The sequence below is a fragment of the Hemibagrus wyckioides genome, linkage group LG06 (assembly GCF_019097595.1).
Source record: "Hemibagrus wyckioides isolate EC202008001 linkage group LG06, SWU_Hwy_1.0, whole genome shotgun sequence".
Lineage (NCBI taxonomy): Eukaryota > Metazoa > Chordata > Actinopteri > Siluriformes > Bagridae > Hemibagrus > Hemibagrus wyckioides.
In genome coordinates, this window is record NC_080715.1 from 46,034,472 (window position 1) to 46,058,101 (window position 23,630).

General features: G+C 39.0%; 1 protein-coding gene across 1 annotated transcript; it reads right to left on the bottom strand.

The window, feature by feature from the left end:
- Nucleotides 1–8,791: 8,791 nt before the first annotated feature.
- On the bottom strand, nt 8,792–13,838 carry LOC131353902 (cilia- and flagella-associated protein 57-like). Its single transcript, XM_058390984.1, has 14 exons — nt 13,658–13,838; nt 13,015–13,325; nt 12,547–12,782; nt 12,207–12,369; nt 11,658–11,798; nt 11,424–11,563; nt 11,084–11,249; nt 10,852–10,962; nt 10,521–10,727; nt 10,060–10,233; nt 9,649–9,810; nt 9,250–9,405; nt 9,019–9,112; nt 8,792–8,826 (listed from the first exon to the last, which is right to left on the bottom strand). Exons 1-14 carry the CDS (start codon nt 13,824–13,826, stop codon nt 8,792–8,794), a joined length of 2,265 nt encoding a protein of 754 aa, XP_058246967.1. The 5' UTR covers nt 13,827–13,838.
- Nucleotides 13,839–23,630: the final 9,792 nt, after the last annotated feature.

The window sequence follows — 23,630 nt, forward strand, 5'->3', positions numbered from 1 at the left end:
GTCTTCACTCTAATTCATCCCAAAGGTGTTCTATCAGAGGATAGTTGAGGTCAGGACTCTGTGCAGGCCAGTCATGTTCCTCCACACCAAACTCGCTCATCCATGACTTTATGGACCTTGCTTTGTGGACTGGTGTACAGTCATGTTGGAACAGGAAGGGGTCATCCCCAAACTGTTTCCACAAAGATGGAAACATGAAATTGTCTAAAATGTCTTGCTATGCTGAAGCATTATGAGTTCCTTTCACTGGAACTGATGGGCCAAGCCCAACCCCTGAAAAACACCCCCACATCATAACCCAACCCTCCACCAAACTTTACATTTGGCACAATGCCATCAGGCAAGTACCGTTCTCCTGGCAACCGCCAAACCCAGACTCATCCATCGGATTGCCAGACAGGAAAGTGTGATTGGTCACTTCAGAGAACACATTTCCACTGCTTTAAAGTCCAGTGGCGGTGTGCTTTACACCACTGCATCTGACACTTTGCACTGCACTTGGTGATATAAGGCTTGGATGCAGCTGTTCTGTGATTTTACGTGGCCTACCACTTGGTGGCTAAGTTGCTGTTGTTCCCAACTGCTTCCACAACTGTTATAACAGTTGTAGGAAAACATCATTTGAGTTCACTCTAGAATCTACTGTAACATACATTTCTCTTTGAATAATCATTTACATATCCCAGCTCTCACCACCAAATGGTGATCAAATCAGATGCTGATGAGGAACTGTGAACTAGCTGACAGTTGGGGGACCAACTCTGGGGATCTTTCTCCCATCCAGTGCTTTGTTTAAGAGTATCACCTCTAGGGTTTTGTATTGTCACACCTCCAAGTCCTGCCCACTCAAGGCCTTTAAAACTACAACATATGTTCCTTTTCACTGGACTTGAGGACTACAGTACCACCGCAGTGTGTTCTGATCTCCAATAAAACATTTCTGCTGAACACTACTTCTGAGTCCCCTGAGTCTGCTTCGGTGAATTCACAACACAATTGACTGTGGAATATTTAGTAATGAGGAAATTTCACTAATGGACTTATTGCACAGGTGGCAACCTGTCAGGTACCATGCTTGAATTCACAGAGCTCTTGAGAGCAACCAAATTTTTCACAAATATTTGTAGAAGCAGTCTGCATGCCTAGGTGCTTGATTTTATAAAGCTGTGGCCATGGAAGTGATTCAAACACCTGAATGATTTGGAGGGGTGACCCAAAACTTTTGGCATTATAGTGTATTATACATACAATTACTCCAGTTAAAATACTTCATCTTTCATAAAAACAATAAAATGGTTGTTAACATATGCTTTTATGGCATGTACCTTAACTAAATAAAGTTAATACATTACTTAAGTTACATCTTCATTGGGCTACATGACACCTACATAAACCCTTCATAACAACTGACATAAACCTAAATAAATATTATATGTAGGATTATATTAGTTGTTTGTTGATATGTTAATGTTTATGTTAAATGATTTCACTGGAACACTGACACATGAAGAACAATCACAGAAACTCCACACAGATGGGAACCTGATCTCAGGACTGAAGCAGGGACCCTGGAGCTGTGAGGAGACGACGCTACACACTGCATCACCACACTGCTCATAGATCCACACATTTACACTTTTGTAGAGATGGGAATGAAGTGAAAAATAGAACATATGGATAAGGATAAAGTAGAAATCAGCCAGGTATTTTTCTATAAATGTATTTATAATTTATTATTCAATTTAAAGATTTTTATTGAATTTATTTTACTGAATTGTGTCAGTTTTGAAAATGTGAACACAGTGTTGATAAAAGCAATTAACTAATGTTAAAAAATAAAAACCCTAAATATGATGTAATGTAGGAAGTGGAGTTGGTGGTCAGAACCACAGCAGTGACAGAGAGACAGCAGTGACAGAGAGACAGCAGTGACAGAGAGACAGCAGTGAGAGAGAGACCGTAAAAAAGGTGTGAAATTCACACACATCTATTTACAGCTAAGACCAGAGTGAAGAAGTGATGTACAAGTTACAGGAAATAACTTTTCTACTATGCTTTATATGAGTTATTATAGATACATTCAATAAGACAGAGATTGTGAGAGATGTAATTCAGTAAATGTGTAAAAACATACACTGTAAGTATTATAGGGATGTAAAATAATCTGACTGTAGAATCCTCCTTATTCATTAGCCCACCTCTCTTCATCAGTACATTTTACACTGAAGTTAATCAGGAAGAAAAAATCCACATGATCAAAGCTGAACAGGTCTAAATAAGGACATTATAACACAAGGCAGGATGTGTACGTTTACCTTGTGTATAAAGATTAACTCTGTCTTTGAACAGATTAATAGTGTAACATTTGACACCCCTAACATCCCTATAATACTTGTTAGTTCAGGATCAGAGCTGAACTCCGGCCTACTGTAAACCCAGTCTGGACAGAAACCACATGAACTAAACACAAAGCAGCTGAACTAAGAACTGGCTAATATTCTCTCTCCTTTCTGTAATAGAAAATAGAAAATAACTTCACTCACCTGCAGCCACGTGAAACACGACAGACAAAAGATACAAGCACTTCATCATTACTGATTCTTCTGTACACACACACACCAGTCCCTCAGCGTGAAACACACACACACTCTGACACACTGCCTGAGTGTCTCTCTTTATATACTCTGGTTTTCAGGAAACCACAACAACCACTATGTCATTTCTCATTATTGAAAACGTATTTCATCACTCTTTCCATCATTATAAACATTCGTATATGTACACACTCTCTCACACACACACACACAATTTTAATTAATAACATAAGTTAATATAGTATAAACTATAGTATAAAAAGATTATATTTATTTATTTATTATTAGATTACAGAGCTATGGTTTAGAGACTAAGTGGCGACATCTTGTGTCATAACGCTGCTACTACAGCTGGTCTACAGATAATTACTCATCACCGATATAAAGCTACATCCAGATTTCTGCAGAAAGAAGAAAAAAGGCCTTTATTGTCTCTAATTATTGAACAGGATAATTGTAATATTATTTTTCTTCACATTTCCCAGCTTGGTCAGAATTTGGAGTATGTTGTAAAGCTGCATGTTTATTGTTAAGATTCCTTTTTTCTCAATCTTTGTAACTGGTAATGAAAATGACATCATCACATGACCCACAGTGACGCACTGCCTAAATGGCTATTTCCAGAGGCAGGTAATAGGTGTGTCTGACTTGAAGCAACTCTGCGCAGACCGATTGGTACACGAGGTCAAAGTACTTTGGTGTCTTCATTTGGCAGACGGATGCTTTCATGCAAAGTAACTTACAATAAATAAAATCAAACCAACAAACAGCATGTGAGTGCTGTGCTGTGACAAGTCTCATTTAGTCTAACACAGTGCATGTAGCATGGTTTTTTAAATAATAAATAAAAAGAATAAAAATGAGATAGAATAGAGAGTGCTAGTGTTCGTGGGTCAAGATTTTTATATAACAAATAAATGAAATCATAGAGGTAGAATAGAGAGTGTAAGTGTTAGAGGGTCAAGATACTTTAAAAATAAATAAATATGAATTACCTGCACACGCACATCTACAGCATGGCTAAAATATATAAACTGATAGAAGTTTTAAAAGAGAATGTTGCAACATCTTAGAAAATGACACTGTTTTAGAGATGGGGATTATTTGGGGAGTATTTTCTAGTGCCAAATTTGACCAGAAATTTCGTCTTCTTCTTCTTTTTTTTATTTATGCTAAGCAAAACTAAACATGCAGGCTATACTCAGAACAATATGTGCTTTTATGATTTATGAGATCTTCAGTAGTATGACTGTAATATACAATTAATATAAGTATAGAATGTGTTTATTTCATATTGCAGAGCAACTAGATGTGAGAGAGAGAGAGAGAGAGAGAGAAAGAGAGAGAGAGAGAGAGAGAGAGAGAAAGAGAGAGAGAGAGAGAGATTCAGGGAAAGATGAAAGACAGTGAATGCCTTGATAGTCCATTTGATTATTTTGCCATGGTCAGTCCAAGGACGTTGATTTATTTACTAGTGCTAATTACTTACTGTTTACTCTTACAGGTCTGTTCATATGCCATTGAGTGAACATTGTTATTTACACTGTCGTAGCTTTTGTTCAGTTTGTGTTTCTGATACTTTTGATATACTGTACTTGATCATTGGAAATACATAAAATATATATATTTCAACATTTGAATGTGTATCTGTGTAAAAGTGTAAGTCAATTTTATATTTGTCTGTGGTGTGGTAGTATAGATGGTGTATTCCTAGTGCATTTTTGAGGGTTCATTTAGGCCTATTTATTCATTTATAATTGGTCTAGTAGTCTACCTGTTACATCAATTAATAGGGTTAGCCTAAAAGATTAGCAGTCTGGTAGATTACATGAACAGGGTGGTGATGGCAGCAGCAAAGGTAGCCTGGATGATAAAATGGGAGTTGAATCAAATAGGTCAACAGAGGTTGCCATTTCCACTGCTCTTCATCTTGCTCTCTCCCACCTGGACAATAACAATACATACACTCGGATGTTGTTCATTGACTTCAGCTCTGCTTTTAATACAGTTGTCCCTAGTAAACTGATCACTAAGCTCAGTGACCTGGGTATCTGCACATCCTTATGCAGCTGGATTATGGACTTTTTAACAAATCGACCTCAGTCTGTAAGGCTGGGTAATCACTTATCCTCAACCCTCATCCTGAACACCGGTGTCCCACAAGGCTGTGTGCTGAGCCCACTGCTCTACTCCCTGTTTACCCATGACTGTGTTCCGCAACATAACTCCAGCATCTTCATCAAATATGCAGATGATACCACAGTTGTTGGCCAAATCAGCAACAACGATGAATCGGCCTACAGGGAGGAGATCCAAAGACTGTCAGCATGGTGTTCCATGAACAACCTCACCCTCAACGCCACAAAGACCAAAGAGCTCATCGTGGACTTCCAGAAATCTAACAGCAGCACTCCCCTATTTACATCAACAGGTCTGAAGTAGAGCGTGTCTCCAGCTTTAAGTTCCTGGGTGTCCACATGTCTGAGGATCTGTCCTGGCAGCTAAACACCTCAACTCTGATTCGGAAGGCACAACTTTCTAAGGAGACTGAAGAAAGTTCACTTATCCCCCAAGATCCTGACCAGTTTTTACCGCTGCATCATTGACAGCATCTTGACGAGCTCCATCACAGTGTGTGAAAGGAAATCACTGCAAAGGGTGGTGAAAACTGCCCAACGCATCATCAGCACCCAACTACCTGTCATTGAGTCTCTTCACCACAGTAGATGTCTGAGCAGAGCACACAAAATAATCAAAGACAAACCCGAGTCACAAACTGTTCAACCTCCTTCCATCCAGGAGGAGATACAGGTCCATCTGTACCAGAACCAGCAGGTTTAGGGCCAGTTTTCTCCTTCAACCATAAATCTACTGAACTCTACACTACACCACTAGGACACTCATGTCTTACTACACTTATCACTTTACAGTTCTGCTCCATCCTGTACTTTCTGTTAATATAATATTTTTCACTGTTATACCTTCTGTTGTACATTCTGTTATAATATAATATTTTCTCACTGTATAATATAATTAATGTACATATTGTCCATTTCATAGATTACACCTAGTTTTTTTATCTATCTTTCTATCTATTTATATACTTTTATATATACTATATTTATACATACTATATACTATCTGTATATTCACTGTATATTATCTGTTACTGTTTTACATACATTGTACATAATGCAGACATTTTTAGCACAATTATAATTACACCTGTCACTTTATATGCTGTGAATACTACCTGCACATACTTCTCTATGCACACTCTGACATAGCCTTATTTATTGATGATGATATAAATAATATCATTTAAATGTGGCTTCGATTAATTAGAAATGAACTCACTGATGAACAACAAATAATACCATAAACAATACCATAAGTCAGTTTATATCTGAAAATTTATCTAAGTAGGAAAAAGGAGTGTTTAAATCTCATATCTGTACATTAATTAGTCACTTCACTATTCATATAGTTCCTGTCAATAATTCAATTCAATTCAATTTATTTTCTATAACGCCTTTTACAATGAACATTGTCTCAAAGCAGCTTGAGAAAAGAAAAACAGAGAAAGGGGAGGGGAAAAATCAAAATGAAAAATAACTAAATAACTAGAAATAAGAATAAATTAATAAATTTAATGATTAAACTATTTTATCCGTATTTTATCCCTAATGAGCAAGCATGTGGCGACGGTGACAAGGAGAAACTCCCTGGGATGGAATAAGGAAGAAACCTTGAGAGGAACCAGGCTCAGAAGGGAACCCATCCTCATTTGGGTGACACTAAACAGTAAATAACGTAACTGTAACTGATTAATGTCCTTTCTACAACAGCAATCAATGGCCCATGAGGAACTATTAGGTCAGTGTAGTTCCTAAGGTCATTACAGACACTAATTCTTTGCTGTCACAGACTGACAGATGAAATGACCTACTGTTGTTACAGATGAGTGATGGTGTAATGTTTATGAGACAAGTACAAAATGAATAGTAAATACTTGTTACTTTATCTCACAGAATAGTAATTAAGAGATAAGGACGTCCTGGGTGTTTGAGAGAGTCCCAGTGTGCTGTCCTAAAAGATTTACTTGATAACAGAAAACGTTTAGAAAAATTGCCCCAGATTTCTTAATGTCATCTCATCGATTCTCCAGCAGATGGAGCAAAGGGATTGTTGGATTTGTTTTACAATTTCTCTTACAGTTAGTGACATGCATTTATGAGTACTGTGTTCATATTTACAAAACTCTTCACACAGTTAGAGCAACAACAGTCTATAAGGAACCATCTAAGTAAGTATATATTGATATATAAGTGTAAGTAAATAAGTGTATTAAAGTGTATGTGTTAACAATAAGAACAATATAATAATAGTGATGATTTTATAATTATAATAATTAATAATGATAACCACCATATAATAATAATAATAATAATAATAATAATAATAATAATAATAATAATAATCTGCGTGACTCCAATCCGTATCTCAGACAATCCCACGTGGGGTCTCGAGCTGCAGGAATCTGTGCGGTTTAGAGGTGCGCATGCGCGTTCGCTTCTTAAAGTTGTTTGTGGTTAAACTGTCTCCATGGTGATAACGCGTCGAATAGTTTTAAACGATCACACTGCATTTGGATTACTGCTTGGATACGGATAAACATCGTCTCTACAAACTCATCTCTACGTCTATACTCGACGAACAGCGACTCCCGACGAAGGACTTCTGACACAGCGATGGACTTCCGAGGATTTCTGCGGCACCTGAAGAGCTGGACCCTGGGTGAGATCGCCTGTGCTGCGGGTCTGGTCACTCTCTCTGCCGGTGCGGGTTACTGCATTTACCGCATCCTCCAGAGAGACAGAGCTCCTCCTGACCACACTGAGCTTCCTCAAGGTAGGAGGATCTTTATCCTACCTCGTGACTTTAATGTCTCACTGATTTTACAATAAATCCAGTAGAAGGTACAGTGTTACAGTCTAGTGTTATGTAGCTAACAAGCGACCTCATCTACTGCTAACAATTAGCCTCATGCTAGTTATCGTGCTAGCGAACTCGGCTACTGGTTTAAATGACACAATAATATCCTTAAGCCTGGTCAGGAATTTATTTTATTTCCACAATGAAATATTTATCCTGTTAGTTGGTCACTTTTAACAACCCTGACTACTGGTTTTACACTAAATCATGATTAGCCTTGTGATTCGCTAGCTAGCGCGCTAGCGGACTTTAGCCGAGTTTTACCGATTTAAATTACTCTGTAATAGTTGGACAAATTATATCTACATGTCTATTTGTTGTAATTAGTACACAGTTTATCGGTAAATATAATATAAATATAATGTTTAGCCTAATGTTAGTTAAGCTGCTAGCGAACTTGGCTGTTGTTTTACATTACACACTAAAATCCTGAACGAGTCGATGAGCTTGACCAATGAGAATTTAATTTATTTCCACAATATTCTATTCATCCCCATTAAAAAGTCACATTTAACAACACTGACTACTGGTTTTACACTAAATCATGCTTAGACTACTGATTAATCAGCTCTCGCACTAAAGGGCATGGTTACAGATGTACACCGATCAGCCATAACATTATGACCACTGAGAGGTGCCGTGAATAACACTGATGATCTCCTCATCATGGCACCTGTTAGTGGGTGGGATATATTAGGCAGCAGGTGAACATTTCATCCTCAAAGGTGATGTTAGAAGCAGGAAAAATGGACAAGCATAAGGATTTGAAGGAGTTTAACAAATGGTGATAGCTGCATGACTGGATCAGAGCATCTCCAAAACTGCAGCTCTTGTGGGGTGTTCCCGGTCTGCAGTGGTCAGTATCTATCAAAAGTGGTCCAAGAAATGAACAGTGGTGAACCGGTGACAGGGTCATGGATGCACGTGGGGAGCGAAGGCTGGCCCATGTGGTCCGATCCAAAAGATGAGCTACTGTTTCTCAAATTGCTGAAGAAGTTAATGCTGGTTCTGATAGAAAGGTGTCAGAATACACGGTAAATAACGGTTTGTTGCGTATGGGTCTGCATAGCCGAAGACCAGTCAGGGCGCTCATGCTGACCCCTGTGCACCACCGAAAGCACCAACAATGGGCACATGAGCATCAGAACTGGACCACGGAGCAATGGAAGAAGGTGGCCTGGTCTGATGAATCATGTTTTCTTTTACATCACGTGGATGGCCGGGTCCATGTTCATCACTTACCAGGGGAACACATGGCACCAGGATGGGAAGAAGGCAAGCCGACGGAGGCAGTGTCTGAAGAAAAGGCAAGCAGATTTTATAATATTTTTTATATTAAATTGTTCTAAAGCAGCCAAGCTCCCAAGTGACTCTCAAAACCCAAACGTTCTGTAAAGGCACAATGTTGACATATAGAGGGTGTATTTACTTTGGTCGTTCATCTCCTTGACAAAATTCTCCTTCAGCTTGGTCAGCTCCTTCATGTAAGAGATCTTTTCAGCGTCCTTCACAGCACCCAGTTTCTATCGTGAGATACATAACCGTGTTTACTGAATTATTCATTAACATGGATCATAACCTTGTGCTCATTGTTCATCTGATATACAATAATGAATACAATACAATAAAATCAGAGCCAAATCGATTTAATCAGTCTGACCTGGATTTTCTCTTTCAGAGATGTGATCTTCTCCTGGAAAGGCAGCAAAACTGTGTGCATTTTCTCACTGAAGTCTATTTCCATCATGGTCATTGCGATCTCCTGCTCCACCTCCAGCCGCTCAAGATGTAACGTGAGCTTATTTATCATCTCATCCTGGATGATGACAAAAGTTTAACACAGAAAAAGAATGAATGGACATAAAGTCAAAGTTTTAGGAAGATAAATGTTTAATCCTGCTGTTAAACTGTATCACTATAAGGTACAAAGGCAACGTACAAGTATCTGTTAAGGCACCTGTTCTAATATATTGTGGTTTCTATAGTAAGGACTACTCTAAGTGAAACAGCATTCCTTCACTTGGAAGGATCATATAGCTTATGGCTTGGTCATATTTACCTGTTTATCCAGGAATTCCTTTTCACATAAGACTACGCCAGTGTAGTCTAATTCTTTGACCTTCTCAATGGTCTGTCCATTCTGGTCAATAATCGACCAGACGAAAAGGCAGCCGTCCTTAGAGGCAGTCAGCAGGTACTGATCACCAGGTGTGACGACCATCTACACAAACAATAAAGAAAAAATATTGAATTGGATGGAAAATTTCATTCAAGCACCAAGAACAGATATAACCATCATTAGCTGAATAAATCACTCAGTGTTCTTCCTTGGCCGTTATTTTCTGGTATCAGGATGCTTATTTGGTCAGTGTCTCCTACAATTTCTATCATCATTATCGACAGTACACACATCAAACTATTTCAGTTTTCATTATCATGGCATATCATCATTCCTAAGACACACACGTACTTTGGTGATGGGACCAGAATGGGCCTGATATTCTTTCCAGGTCTTCTCTTTATCAAAAGGGTAATCGATGACCCTGACAGTACCAGCTGAGGTGCCAATGAAGACTGTTCTGCCCGAACGAGTCATGGAGACAGCCGTGTATTCCCCACCATCTGAGGCCATTTCATATAGGACCTAAATGCAAACAAAAACACAAGCAAATCAAGTGAATTTTATTATTCTGTCCATACACATATAGAGGGAGAAACACGGCTTCAGGATCACAGTGTGAAAACCATGATAAGAGCATGGTGATAAAAAATCCTGCTATGGGATAGTGTCCACTGTTAAAGGTGCTATATAACTAAAATAAAATTTTATTTTAGATATAGAGTTTACACAGAGTTTCTATGTTTTGCAGTTGAACTGCTGTGATTGTAATTTTATCTAAACAATCATATGATGTGTTTTTTTGGACTTGCCCCTTCATCACTGATCTCCTGAAGATGGCTGCGGCCTACGGCGAGGACGCTCCCGGTGTTAGGCGAGAATGCCACATCTGCGAAGCAAGACGCTGTCTCGTTCCTAATCACCGCATTGCCGGTCAGAACGTCCCACACAAATACAGTGTCGTCCATCCCACATGACACCAAGCGACGGTCATCGTCACTCCACTTCAAAGACTGCACCTGAAGGGTCAGAACAGGGAATTGAGGTCACTGATATTTATTAACAGTCTTCATTATGGTTCAGTGATTAAAAAAAATATTAAATCTGTGATCAAAATGTTTATGAAACACTATTTATACTGACTTGCTGATGATGACCGCTCAGGTCCAGTTTTTTCTGTGTTCTGATGTCATAAACGTGGATCATTTTTCCAATGATGGCGGCGAACTTGTTACCATTGTGGTTGAACACACACTGTAGACACACACATGCTTTATTTGACTCACTACTTCTACACACAGTTTCTGGAAAAACACACAGATTTCAAATATAAAAAAAACATTATAACACTGAGGTCAGGTCAGTTAGAACCCACCTCGGTGCAGTTGCTTATGGGGAACGTCTGGGCAGTGTGCAGGTCGTCATAATAAATTTTCATGAGGTGGACTTCTGTGGAGAAGCCCACCAGGACGAAAAGGCCGTTCGGGTGAATCGAGACGCTGAGCGGCTCTTCCTCAAACTGCTTGAACTGCACCAGAGACCTGCAGAAAAAGTCCATACAGTCAGAAATCTTTCACACAGTAAATAAGCCCTATGGATATTTTGATAGCCGCATCTGATGACGATCAGTATTCTGATTGATTGAGTATCAAGTACTGATTGAGTATTGAGGAGTACCAAACATTTTTACTAACAAACATGATTTTTTCTCCTACTTTTTATGGTAGTTCCAGATGTGTACGGTGCGGTCATTGGAGCAGGTGGCCATGAGGGGTTTCGTCGCACATACGGACAGACCTGTGATGCTCCCCGAGTGAAAAGACTGAGACAGGTGCATGAACTGGGTCTTCTTATTCTGAAAAAGGAAGCAATGGAGAAGCAGAAGTCAGTCAATTTTTTAGTGAAAGGCTTTCCTTATTACTGTACATTACTGTTTGTTGCTCTGTTACCTTAATAAGCTCCTCTGAATTGAGGCTGATGTGGTAGAGCTGGCCTTGGTCTGTGCTAATGGCCAGCGCCTCCTCTGATGGACTAATGCACATCGAGGTAATCGCCTGAAGTGGCTTGTTGCTGCATGGGTCCACAGGAATCTGCAGAACAGAGGAAAACAGCTCTTAGTGCTTATACCCACTGGTGCTCAGCCTCACAACGGGTACAGAGTGTCAGAATAACATCCTGTAGAACTGTACTTTAGAGCATACACCACATGCTTTAACACTACTAGTATATCAGATATTGTGATTATACAAGTTCATCTCTATACCCCTCTCTGCTCGTTTTAGAGCTGAGTTGAAATAACCATTTGAATCACACAAAATGAATTATGGCTAAGGTTTAGGCAAGTCCTAAAGATGGCTGCTGTTTCAAATCCCAGCATTGCCAGAGAGCCACTGGTGGGATCTTGAGCAAGACCCTTACCCATAAACTTTCACATTTACCTCACCTGTGAGTTGTGTAGCATAAAAGCTTCTGCAGAATGTTAAATATCAATTACTCACTCTTAATGTCACTGTCTTCCTGTAGTTGTCTTTATCCGGGATCTTCTCATACAGGCTAACTACTCCCAGCCCATCTGAACAGATGAAGCCGTCAGAGTAGGGCAAGATGGCAGTGATAGCTGTCTGTGGTATAGCTGTCGGAGATGAAGATGAATCCGTTTGTCTGTCAAGGGAGAGAATGTAGATCATCATGATTTGGTAAAAATACAATAAAAATGATACCGTATTTTATTATAAGCAGTAGGAGGATACAAGCGTTACAAAGATAAAAACAGATCTTCAGAACAAGGAAAAGGTGTTGAGAGGATCTTTGCATCTCTCTCTCCCTCTGTGCTGTTACCTCTCACATGCTTTCCCCATCCTTTGCAGGCGTTTGGATTTCAAAATTAGCAGTTGCCCTGCCTCAGTTCCTGCAATAATGGAGTCGCTAGACATCCACGTGTGGCACAGGATGTTCATCTTCTCCACCTTATATGAGTCCGCCATTTTCAGGGCGCCCCTCCTGAATTCATAGATCCTGAAAACTCCCTTTCCGGTGACGCAAACCTGTTTCATATCCTGGGGGTTAAAGCTGACCTGGGATTGAGAAAAGAGAACACTCAGTGTTGAGGTTTGACCAGATGATATAGCAGATTCATGACCATGATCTAAGCCTTTTCCTTTCCTGTATGCACCAGCAATTGGATCAATGAAACGTCTCATTTTTATTTTCTGCCAGTTGTATCCATGTTTTTAATGGAAAAGCATCTTTGGTATTACAAAGTTCACTTGTCTTCACTCACAACTGCAAGACCTTCAAAATTTCTACCTGAATGATATCGCCTGGTGTCTTGATCTGCACAGACGCGATGAGCTCCTTTTTCTTCCACTGCCAGCAGTAGAGGGTCCATGAGGGTCCCCCAGCCTGGCCTAGCAGGTACTCCGAGTCAGCCGAAAATGCCATGCAGACAAACTCCTGCACGCCATAGTCGCTGCCCTTCAGAACTTTTTTCTTGGAGTGTTTCTTGTCCTTCAGGTCAAGGATGGTAATGGAGGCCCATTTACCACACTCCGACACGGCCAGGTAGCGCCGATCAGGGCTAAAAGCCAGGGCCCGCAAGCTCTTGCTTTTCGCTGCACCTGTGGAGTAACATTTGATTAGGAGGACTGAATGATTTTAATTAAAACAGATTCAAAGACTACTTCAACTACAAATAAGGATGATTTAAGACCTAACAGAGTCATTACAGTAAAATGGTAATTTGTTCCCTAACTGAAATGCATTTCCTTTTGATTTTGTACAAAGTCTATGCAACAGTTAGACCCCAAACGTACATAACTGTATGTTTGAGGGTAAATTTACACTGTACTTTAGGGAAGAGGTATGTCTCTTTGTGGTACCAGTTTTTCTGTCAGTGCTTAGGTTGTTTTTAAAAAGGTACAACAGGAAGTGAAGCTCTCAGCAGACTTACTGTAAAGAAACTCTTGGTGTTGCTGAGGGATGTTGTAACTGACACAATGGTTTCCACCTGGAAAAATCAGAGTTTCCTCATCCTGAAACAGCAGGTTGTTTCTTACGCCTTTGCTCACACCTAAAACGTGGCAAGGCTTAATGCCTTGTAAGCTTCTTTTAGAAGTCATTTTATTTTTTGTGAAATTGCTCTGAAATGAGAAAAACATGGCATTCATTAGTTGAAAATGATACTGCACTGGTTCCACATGGCATTGTGAAGGTAAACAGTGAATAGCTTATGAAACACAGTGTATAGCTTATGAAAAGGTTATAACTAAAAGTAGTTGACGATTCTTTATTCAGAAATGTTGGGAATCGAGGAATCAAACGATGAGCCGATTCCATACAATACGATTCATTTGTGCTCCTAAGGGGTTCATTTTCATACACTGATTTCACAAAGATGACACAAAGCCTTACAGATTTAAAATAAAACCCCAGAAAACAAACTTATTACTCCTTGTGTAATGAAAAAAAAAAACCCCGAAATGTCCTGTAAGGAAATCCGTCTAAACACAGCAGGGGACAGAGCGCGCGCTACGGCGACAGAAAAGCACATAACTTCACATAAACACGGTTTAAAAAAATACACAAAGCAATTCAGTTTTCTCAGACATAAGAGATTAATCAGATGAGACAATCCGCTAGGTTTGGATTACACTAAATATTTAGCCCCGTCGGAAAAAAACGGCGAGTTTTATAGCGGTCTGTATTGCTAACTTAGCGCTCTGTGACTTAGCAAGCGGTCACGCGCACACAACACAAGACGGTGAGGGTTCATTAACACGGTAATTTCTCGTTACGGAAAAAGTAGATTAAAGGAGTTAATTATCAGTTAATTATTAACGTCGATGTAAAAGATGTTCGGTTTGGAAAAACTTACCTCAATATCGCAAGAAGCCATCTTGGTAGCTCGCTTGTTTGCGCTCTTGATCATCAATGAGACTCTTCGGTTCAGAGTTGCTATGGATATGCTCAGTTCTTTTACGCAATAAAGAGGTTACGTCATCAGCAGCCGCCATTTCTTTAAGCTTTTTATTTTAACTTACGTATGAATTTTGTTCAAATAAAAATGCCTCACACTACGTGCTCATTTTTGCACAACTTTTGTCACAGCCTCTATCACTGAAACAGATGAAGTAACGTGATGCCGTCTGCCATTCAATTATAATTTTCACTTGTCAAATGTGACCAATTTGCATGGGAGCCGAAAGAGTCGGTTCGGAACCAAAACATTGTTTAGAGTAGACGGGGAGTGTCGAATTGATTTCATCCAAACAATTAAGTTAAAAAAAGTGATTTTGTCATTTATAAAGAAGATTAAATAACACTGTGTAACGCTCTGACCCAGATAAGTCGTTACTTCCAGGAAAAATGAAAGCTCGAAGGCGAAGAGTCTGTAATCCACACGTTTAATGGCAGGTGCACAGGCAAACTCGCTCCTCTCATACATGAGGGTTCAACTCTCTCTTGCGTTACAAATAATAAAAATAAAGGACAAAATTATAACAAAAGCGCACAGCAAACTTATCATCCATCGTGGCTCGCATTACACCATTACAAAATTCTCCTACCTAATCGTCACTTAGTGTACTGTATGTTACGAGTGATCAGTCTCTTAAAGGGCACACCGCACAATACTGTGATGCATGTGAGTTCAAGTTGACTCTATTTTCTCCACTTTCCTTAAACAAACATGTTTATTGTCCACATTTCCAGTGATTTTGTGCAGAAACAATGTGACTAACAATGGCTTCTGTTGATTAGAATAATTCAGGCTGTATTGATATCAGTTGGACAACTGATACTTTACTAGCATTAGCCCAATTTTTGGGCCCTATGCAAAGCCCCTTTACCCCATCATCTCATGATCCATGCTATTTATCACTTTTTAAAGAAAAAAAAAATATATAAAAGTAAAATTGAAAAGAACATTATTAAAAATTCTAATACCATGTATAGCATTATTTATTTTTTTTTGCATTGCATGCATGTTAATTCAGCACAGAAATAATTTGTGTATAAATTGAGCTATACCAAGATAGGTAATGTCGGTCCTGGAAGGCCACTGTCCTACAGAGTTTAGCTCCAACCTTAATCAAGCACATCTGAACAAGCTAATCAAGGTCTTCAGGAATACTAAGGCTATAGACAGGTATGTTTTGTTTTGTTTTTCTTCTTCGTCTTAGGGTTGAAGCTAAAATCTACAGGACAGCGGCTCTCCAGGATTGACTTTACCTACCCCTGTGACTTTGTACTCTAAATCAGGGGTGTCCAATGTTATCCAGAAAGGGCCGGTGTGGGGGCAGGTTTCATTCCAACCAAGCAGAAGCTGTACCTGATTCCAACTAGTGATGTGTCGTTCACGAACGATTCGTTCATTTTGAACGAAGGTTCAGTCGTATCGAGTCGTCTCGGGGAGTGACTCGTTCATTTTGTGTTGACTGCGCGTGCGCAACATCGCATAAGCTCAGTAAACAGAAAAGATTAGTTCATTTTTCGAGTCTTCGGGTTTGTACCGTGGCATGACCGCTTTATTGGATACAGAAATGAGTTCATTCTCAAACATCCTTACAGTTTTTTTTACTCTTACTGTTACGTGATGCATTATAGCTTTTTATTTCCTACAGACTATAAATGTGTGAATATCTGTCATTATGCTTCTTTTCCATAACACTAAATGTTTTAATAAAGAGTTGGTTAATGCTTTAAACTTCATTAGGTAAAATCTTTCTTTCTTTCTTTCTTTCTTTCTTTCTTTCTTTCTTTCTTTCTTTCTTATCTACTTACTTTTTATTTTATTTTATTTATTAACTTACTGTTTGTTTATTTATTCTTTGTATTATTTATCTGAATAAACATCAGCTAACCCTGCAGTGTAGAAAATAGAAATGTATAAATTCATGCATAAATCTGAGTGTTGTTTTTTTTAATCCATATGCAGTTATTTAATAATATAGAATCTGACCTAAACATAACCTTAATGTATGAAACTAATATTAATTATTCACATTAATAGTGTTATTTGCTTTTCTGTTATGCCCCTGTGTCATTTATGAGTTTATGAGTTATCAGTATTTATACCAGCAAATGCACAATTGGTGGCAAAATAAACAACAATAGATACTTTGTGTTTGCAGGTTTAGTTTATTTAATAAGTAGTATTTGTTTACAGATAAAGACAGAACAGGCAAATTAGCATTTCCAAGTAAAATGTGGATTTTTATTTTTTTTTTTTTAAACCCTCACACACCACACATATCCTCAAGAAATATTAAGCAATAATAAAGGAGACTGACTATTATTTTTCAGAAAATGTTTATTGCACAAATATTTTGATGATTTTATGATATCTTATAGTTTTATAATTTAATACCTTATAAAGTCAATAATACTAATGTAATATTGTATTTGTCATAAGATACTGAGACGGGAAGCAGTCACATTACAAGAACGAACAACGTGAATCCAAAGACTTATGTAAACTAATCTTTTCTGTGTCCGGCTCAGACTGCATTGCCTTAGCATACGGGGCTGTCAGGTGATGAATGAATGACTTGAACCCGGAGACTCGAAAGGTGAACTCATCTTTTCTGTTTCCGGCTCAGACTGCATTGCCTTAGCATACGGGGCTGTCAGGTGATGAAACCCTCCAAGGATAGGATTTGTGAAGAAAGAATTTCACTGTGCAGTAATGTATATGTGACAAATAAAGACAACTTAACATTACTGTCCACCCTGTTATTATGGGGTAACTGCCCTTTCAAGAAACCGAATGATGAACCCTGTGACGTCCCAAACCCCACTTTATCTTTCTTCAGTGAAGCTTTACATATACAAATACAGTACATACCTTAGTAACTTTCTTGATTATATAATTAATTCCTAAAATAATTCTTTATATTGTTTAAGGCTTTCTGTTTGTTCTGGTTTTGATTTGATGTCCCTATTATTTTCTAGTCCACCTTTTAAAAACTTTGTAAACCCTGTCATGATGTTGGCCACCCTGTCATCCTCATCTATTATTAATTTTTGTTTTTTTAACAAGTTAGCAAAACCATCCTAAAGGCAATTTATGGTGATTTTGACCCAATTTTGATTTGTAAAAGTCAAAAATACACTCTGCTTGTTGAAACATCACAATATCTTGTTTTGCTTTGACTTTTAAAACATCACATATTAAATGACAATTACAGACCAGCATCACAAAGCATGAAAGATACATTCATGAAGAATACAGATCCTGAACAGTATGAAGCTATGTGTTATTGCATTTAATTACATTCAAATGTAGTAATAATATTAATAATAATGTGAACGTCCAGTGTTGTCAGATTTTCAGTTTTGTCCCCTACATCAAAATTGTCTTGTCCTTAATCCTCTCAGGTGGTATAGCTGCCCTTTCTTCTTGTCAAAATGCTTCCAGTTCCTGTAAATTTTTTTGGTTGCCTTGCACAAACTACATGTTTAAGATCTCCCCAATGTGGCTCAATGATATTGAGGTCAGGAGAAAATGGCCACTCAAGAATCTTCACCTTTTTTTTTGCTGTAGCTATTTGAGGGTCAACTTGGCCTTGTGCTTTGGATCATTGTCATGTTGGAACATCCGAGAGCGTCCCATGTGCAGCTTTTCTGCTGTAGAATGCAAATTGTCTGCCAGTATTTTCTGATAACATGCTGCATTCATCTTGCCATCAATTTTGTCTAACTTCCCTTTGCCCCTGGAGCTCACACAGACCCATAACTGAAGAGATCCACCAGCATGCTTTACAGTGGGGATGGTGTACTTTTCACCATAGGCCTTGTTGACTCCTCTCCAAACATAGTGTTTATAGTTGTGATTATAAAGTACAGTTTTGGTTTCATCACTCCAAATGACTGCTCCAGAGGCTTGTCTAGGTGCTGTCTGGCGTACTGAAAGCAGGCCTTTTTGTGGCATGGGTGCAGTAATGGCCTTCCCCTGGCAACTCGACCATGCTGGTCATTTGTGTTCAGGTGTCTCCTTATTCTGCTCCTTGAAACAACACCACCACTTTTTTCCCCCAGAGAAGCCCATATTTGTCTCGAGGTTGTGTCTTTATAACATGGCCAAACATTCAAGGATATGTAAACTTTTGATCAGGGTTGTTTGAGTGATTTCAGTTATCATTAGGTTTTAAAAAGGGGTCAGACAACTATGTGATAATTAATGACCACTACTTTAAATAAGAAAAAAATCTTTGGCATTATCAGTCATATTTTCCAAATAAATGGCAATGTTTTACAGTTTCTATCAGGGTGTGCAAACTTTTGAGAACAACTATATATCAGGTTAAGAAATGAATGCTCTAGAAGGGGGGCAGTACGGTGTCTTAGTGGTTAGCAGTGTTGCCTCACAGCAAGAAGGTTCTGAGTTTGAGTCCCGGGTTCGAACAGACACGGGCCATTCTGTGTGGAGTTTGCATGTTCTCCAGTACATGTTTTTGCAAGTCCAGAAACATGTACATCAGGTTGATTTGTAATTCTAAATCGCCCATAGGAGTGAGTGTGAGTGTGTGTGGTTGTCTGTCTATGTGTGGCCCTGTGATGGACTGGCGACCTGTCCAGGGTGTACCCCTGCCTTTCGCCCTATGTGTGCTGGGATAGGTTCCAGCAGACCCCCGTGACCCTAATTAGGGATAAGCGGGTGTAGACAATGGATGGATGGATGCTCTAGAAGGCTTTTGTGTAAATAGTCTGCTGTAGAAGTTCTTGTTTGTGACTTTCTAAGTTGAGTAACTTAGTAAACTTGAGTAAAAATAAACACAGAAGGAATTGTTGAATCTGCCTGGACTGAATGTGTTTTTCTAAAGAGTATATAAACCTACAACAGCTACACTATATTGCCAAAAGTTTTGGGACACCCCTCCAAATCATTGAATTCAGGTGTTTGTTTTTCAGGGGTTGGGCTCGGCCCCTTAGTTCCAGTGAAAGGAACTCTTAATGCTTCAGCTTCATACCAAGACATTTTGGACAATTTCATGCTCCCAACTTTGTGGGAACAATTTGGGGATGACCCCTTCCTGTTCCAACATGACTGTACACCAGTGTGGAGAAGATCTATCAGAATGTACAGAGTGGAGCAGAAGTGTTAGTGAGACATGAGAGTCCTAGTGGTGCAGTGTAGAGTTCAGTAGATTTATGGTTGTGAGGAAAAACTGGCCCTGAACCTGCTGGTTCTGGTGTGGATGGTCCTGTATCTCTTCCTGGATGGAAGGAGGTTGAACTGATTGTGACTCGGGTGGGAGGAGACCTTGATGATTTTGTGTGCTCTGCTCAGACATCTACTGTGGTGAAGAGACTCAATGACAGGTAGTTGGGTGCTGATGATGCGTTGGTCGGTTTTCACCACCCTTTGCAGTGATTTCCTTTCACACACTGTGGAGCTGCCATACCACACTGTGATAGAGTTCATCAAGATGCTGTCAATGATGCGGCGGTAAAAACTGGTCAGGATCTTGGGGGATAGGTGAAGGTTTTTCAGTCTTCACAGGAAGTAAGAGTTTTGTTCTGACGCAAAGACAGATCCTTAGAGATGTAGTAGCCCAGGAACTTAAAGCTGGAGACATGATCTACTTCAGACCCGTTGATCTAGACAGGGGAGTGTCTGCTGCTGTTATGTCTTTTTAGCATTGAGGGTAAGGTTGTTTGTTGAACTCCATGCTGACAGGCTTTGGATCTCCTCTCTGTAGGCTGATTTATCATTGTTGCTGATCTGACTAACCACTGTGGTATCATCTGCATACTTGATAAAGATGTTGGAGTCATGCAGCAGAACACAGTCATGTGTGAACAGGGAGTAGAGCAGTGTGCTCAGCATGCAGTGTGTACATTTACTTTTACATCAATTTCTACATTTTCTTTTACATACATTTCTACATTTTCTTTTACATAAATTTCTACATTTACTTTTACATAAATTTCTACATTTACTTTTACATAAATTTCTACATTTACTTTTACATCAATTTCTACATTTTCTTTTACATACATTTCTACATTTTCTTTTACACAAATTTCTACATTTTCTTTTACATAAATTTCTACATTTACTTTTACATAAATGTGTACATTTATATTTCACCGATTCTATGAACATTTACCTCTGTAAATGTCTGACTGTGTTTTGGTATCTGAAAACTGGTCAAATCAGGCTGGATTTTTCAGCAGGGTAGCTGTTATAATGTCAACTCTAACTGAAAATACCTTTAAAAGTACAATAAAAGTGACTATAAACTGATAGAAGTATGTGTGTGTGTAATTCTTTATTCTAATGAATATAAAATACTGCATAGAAACAGAAACTAATTATAACCAACTTTTTTCTGTTCAGAGAATTATAGTTCCAGTTAAAGGTTAATTTCAAAGTTTGTTAAAAGAGAAGATAATACTATTTTTTATTTAGGTTTTTTTTTTTTTAATTATTTTTTTATTTGGCAATTTATTTCTTTTCAGTTTAACTAGTTTAACTTCACTTTTTCCCCAAAAGTGAGCTAAATGATAATTTATTGTCCTGGGCTAATATTACAGCTCCAATAAATGCATGTTGATGTTTTTCTCCTAGTATTGTGTATTTATCTTACACTGAATGCATCTTCTGCACAGAAGTTTCTGATATTTCAAACAAAATGTACAATGAAGCGGTAATTACGCACAAATTTCACAATGGAGTGAACACAGAGTGAGGACTGAGTGAGGAGGAAGTGAGGAGTGGGAAATGTTCAACCTGGAGAGGAGCTGAAGTGGAGTCTCCCGAAAAACCCAATATAGATGCTGCAGATGAATATTTCTCAAACTTGACTTGAACATCATTTTATTACCAGTTATAAACTTCCTCTGAGGAAAAAAGTAAAGTAATGCAACATAAACATCACTTAGTAAATTGCCCTGTTTCCTTCAACAGAATGATATTTATAGAGGACTTTTAACATTTTACATCGTCACATATAGCTTTAAAACTTAATCCAAATTCCGAGCATGATATGTGAAGGAAAATATTATTATTATTATTAACCTGTTCATTAATTAGAGACAGTAAAGGCCTTTTTTCTTCTTTCTGCAGAAATCTGGATGTACACTATATTGCCAAAAGTATTCGCTCACCCATCCAAATATTCAGAATCAGGTGTTCCAATCACTTCCATGGCCACAGGTGTATAAAATCAAGCACCTAGGCATGCAGACTGTTTTTACAAACATTTGTGAAAGAATGGGTCGCTCTCAGGAGCTCAGTGAATTCCAGCGTGGAACTGTGATAGGATGCCACCTGTGCAACAAATCCAGTCGTGAAATTTCCTCGCTCCTAAATATTCCACAGTCAACTGTCAGCTGTATTATAAGAACGTGGAAGTGTTTGGGAACGACAGCAACTCAGCCACGAAGTGGTAGGCCACGTAAACTGACGGAGCGGGGTCAGCGGATGCTGAGGCGCATAGTGCGAAGAGGTCGCCAACTTTCTGCAGAGTCAATCGCTACAGACCTCCAAACTTCATGTGGCCTTCAGATTAGCTCAAGAACAGTGCGCAGAGAGCTTCATGGAATGGGTTTCCATGGCCGAGCAGCTGCATCCAAGCCATACATCACCAAGTGCAATGCAAAGCGTCGGATGCAGTGGTGTAAAGCACGCCGCCACTGGACTCTAGAGCAGTGGAGACGCGTTCTCTGGAGTGACGAATCACGCTTCTCCATCTGGCCATCTGATGGACGAGTCTGGGTTTGGCGGTTGCCAGGAGAACGGTACTTGTCTGACTGCATTGTGCCAAGTGTAAAGTTTGGTGGAGGGGGGATTATGGTGTGGGGTTGTTTTTCAGGAGCTGGGCTTGGCCCCTTAGTTCCAGTGAAAGGAACTCTGAATGCTTCAGCATACCAAGACATTTTGGACAATTCCATGCTCCCAACTTTGTGGGAACAGTTTGGAGCTGGCCCCTTCCTCTTCCAACATGACTGTGCACCAGTGCACAAAGCAAGGTCCATAAAGACATGGATGACAGAGTCTGGTGTGGATGAACTTGACTGGCCTGCACAGAGTTCTGACCTCAACCCGATAGAACACCTTTGGGATGAATTAGAGCGGAGACTGAGAGCCAGGCCTTCTCGTCCAACATCAGTGTGTGACCTCACAAATGCGCTTCTGGAAGAATGGTCAAAAATTCCCATAAACACACTCCTAAACCTTGTGGACAGCCTTCCCAGAAGAGTTGAAGCTGTTATAGCTGCAAAGGGTGGACCGACGTCATATTGAACCCTATGGATTAGGAATGGGATGTCACTTAAGTTCATATGCGAGTCAAGGCAGGTGAGCGAATACTTTTGGCAATATAGTGTAGCTTTACATCAGTAATTATCTGTAGACCAGCTGTAGTAGCAATTTTATAACACAAGATGTCGCCAATTAATCACTAAACCATTACCCTGTAAGTAAATAATTAAATATAGTAACCTTTTAAAAACAGTTTAAACTCCATTAATTAATTAATTAAAATTATTATGAATCTTACTTTTTATAATCACATGTGATCAGCCTCTAAGTGCTCCTCAGCTCACATGTGGTAAATGTGTCTTTATCACTTCCTGTAAGTCTCAGGAAACACACTTGCTGGTGAATATAATAATGGACATTACAGCTTTGTCCCAAACACCAGAATTCCTGTTTTGATAAGTGAAGTTAATGTTGCAGCTCATGCCCAGTTTTACTTTTTATTTTATCATGTTCGTTATTATTATTAATGTTATTGAGTCAGTCCTTTAGGATATGGTGGTGTATAGGTGGTCGCTGCAGGTGAGGGAAGTGAAGTTATTTTCTATTTTTTATTACAGAAAGGAGAGAGAATATTAGCCAGTTCATTTTTAGTTCATGTGGTTTCTGTCCAGACTGGGTTTACAGTAGGCCGGAGTTCAGCTCTGTTCCTGAACAA

Bases quoted from the DNA above. Each gene is read 5' to 3' on its own strand.
- LOC131353902 (XM_058390984.1), bottom strand. From the start codon at position 13,826: ATGACTTCTAAAAGAAGCTTACAAGGCATTAAGCCTTGCCACGTTTTA. The intron at 11,250-11,423 runs GTAGGAGAAAAA...CTTTTTCTGCAG, and splicing joins ATCTGGAACTACCATAAAAA to GTCTCTGGTGCAGTTCAAGC. The intron at 10,963-11,083 runs GTGGGTTCTAAC...GTGTGTCTACAG, and splicing joins CCATAAGCAACTGCACCGAG to TGTGTGTTCAACCACAATGG.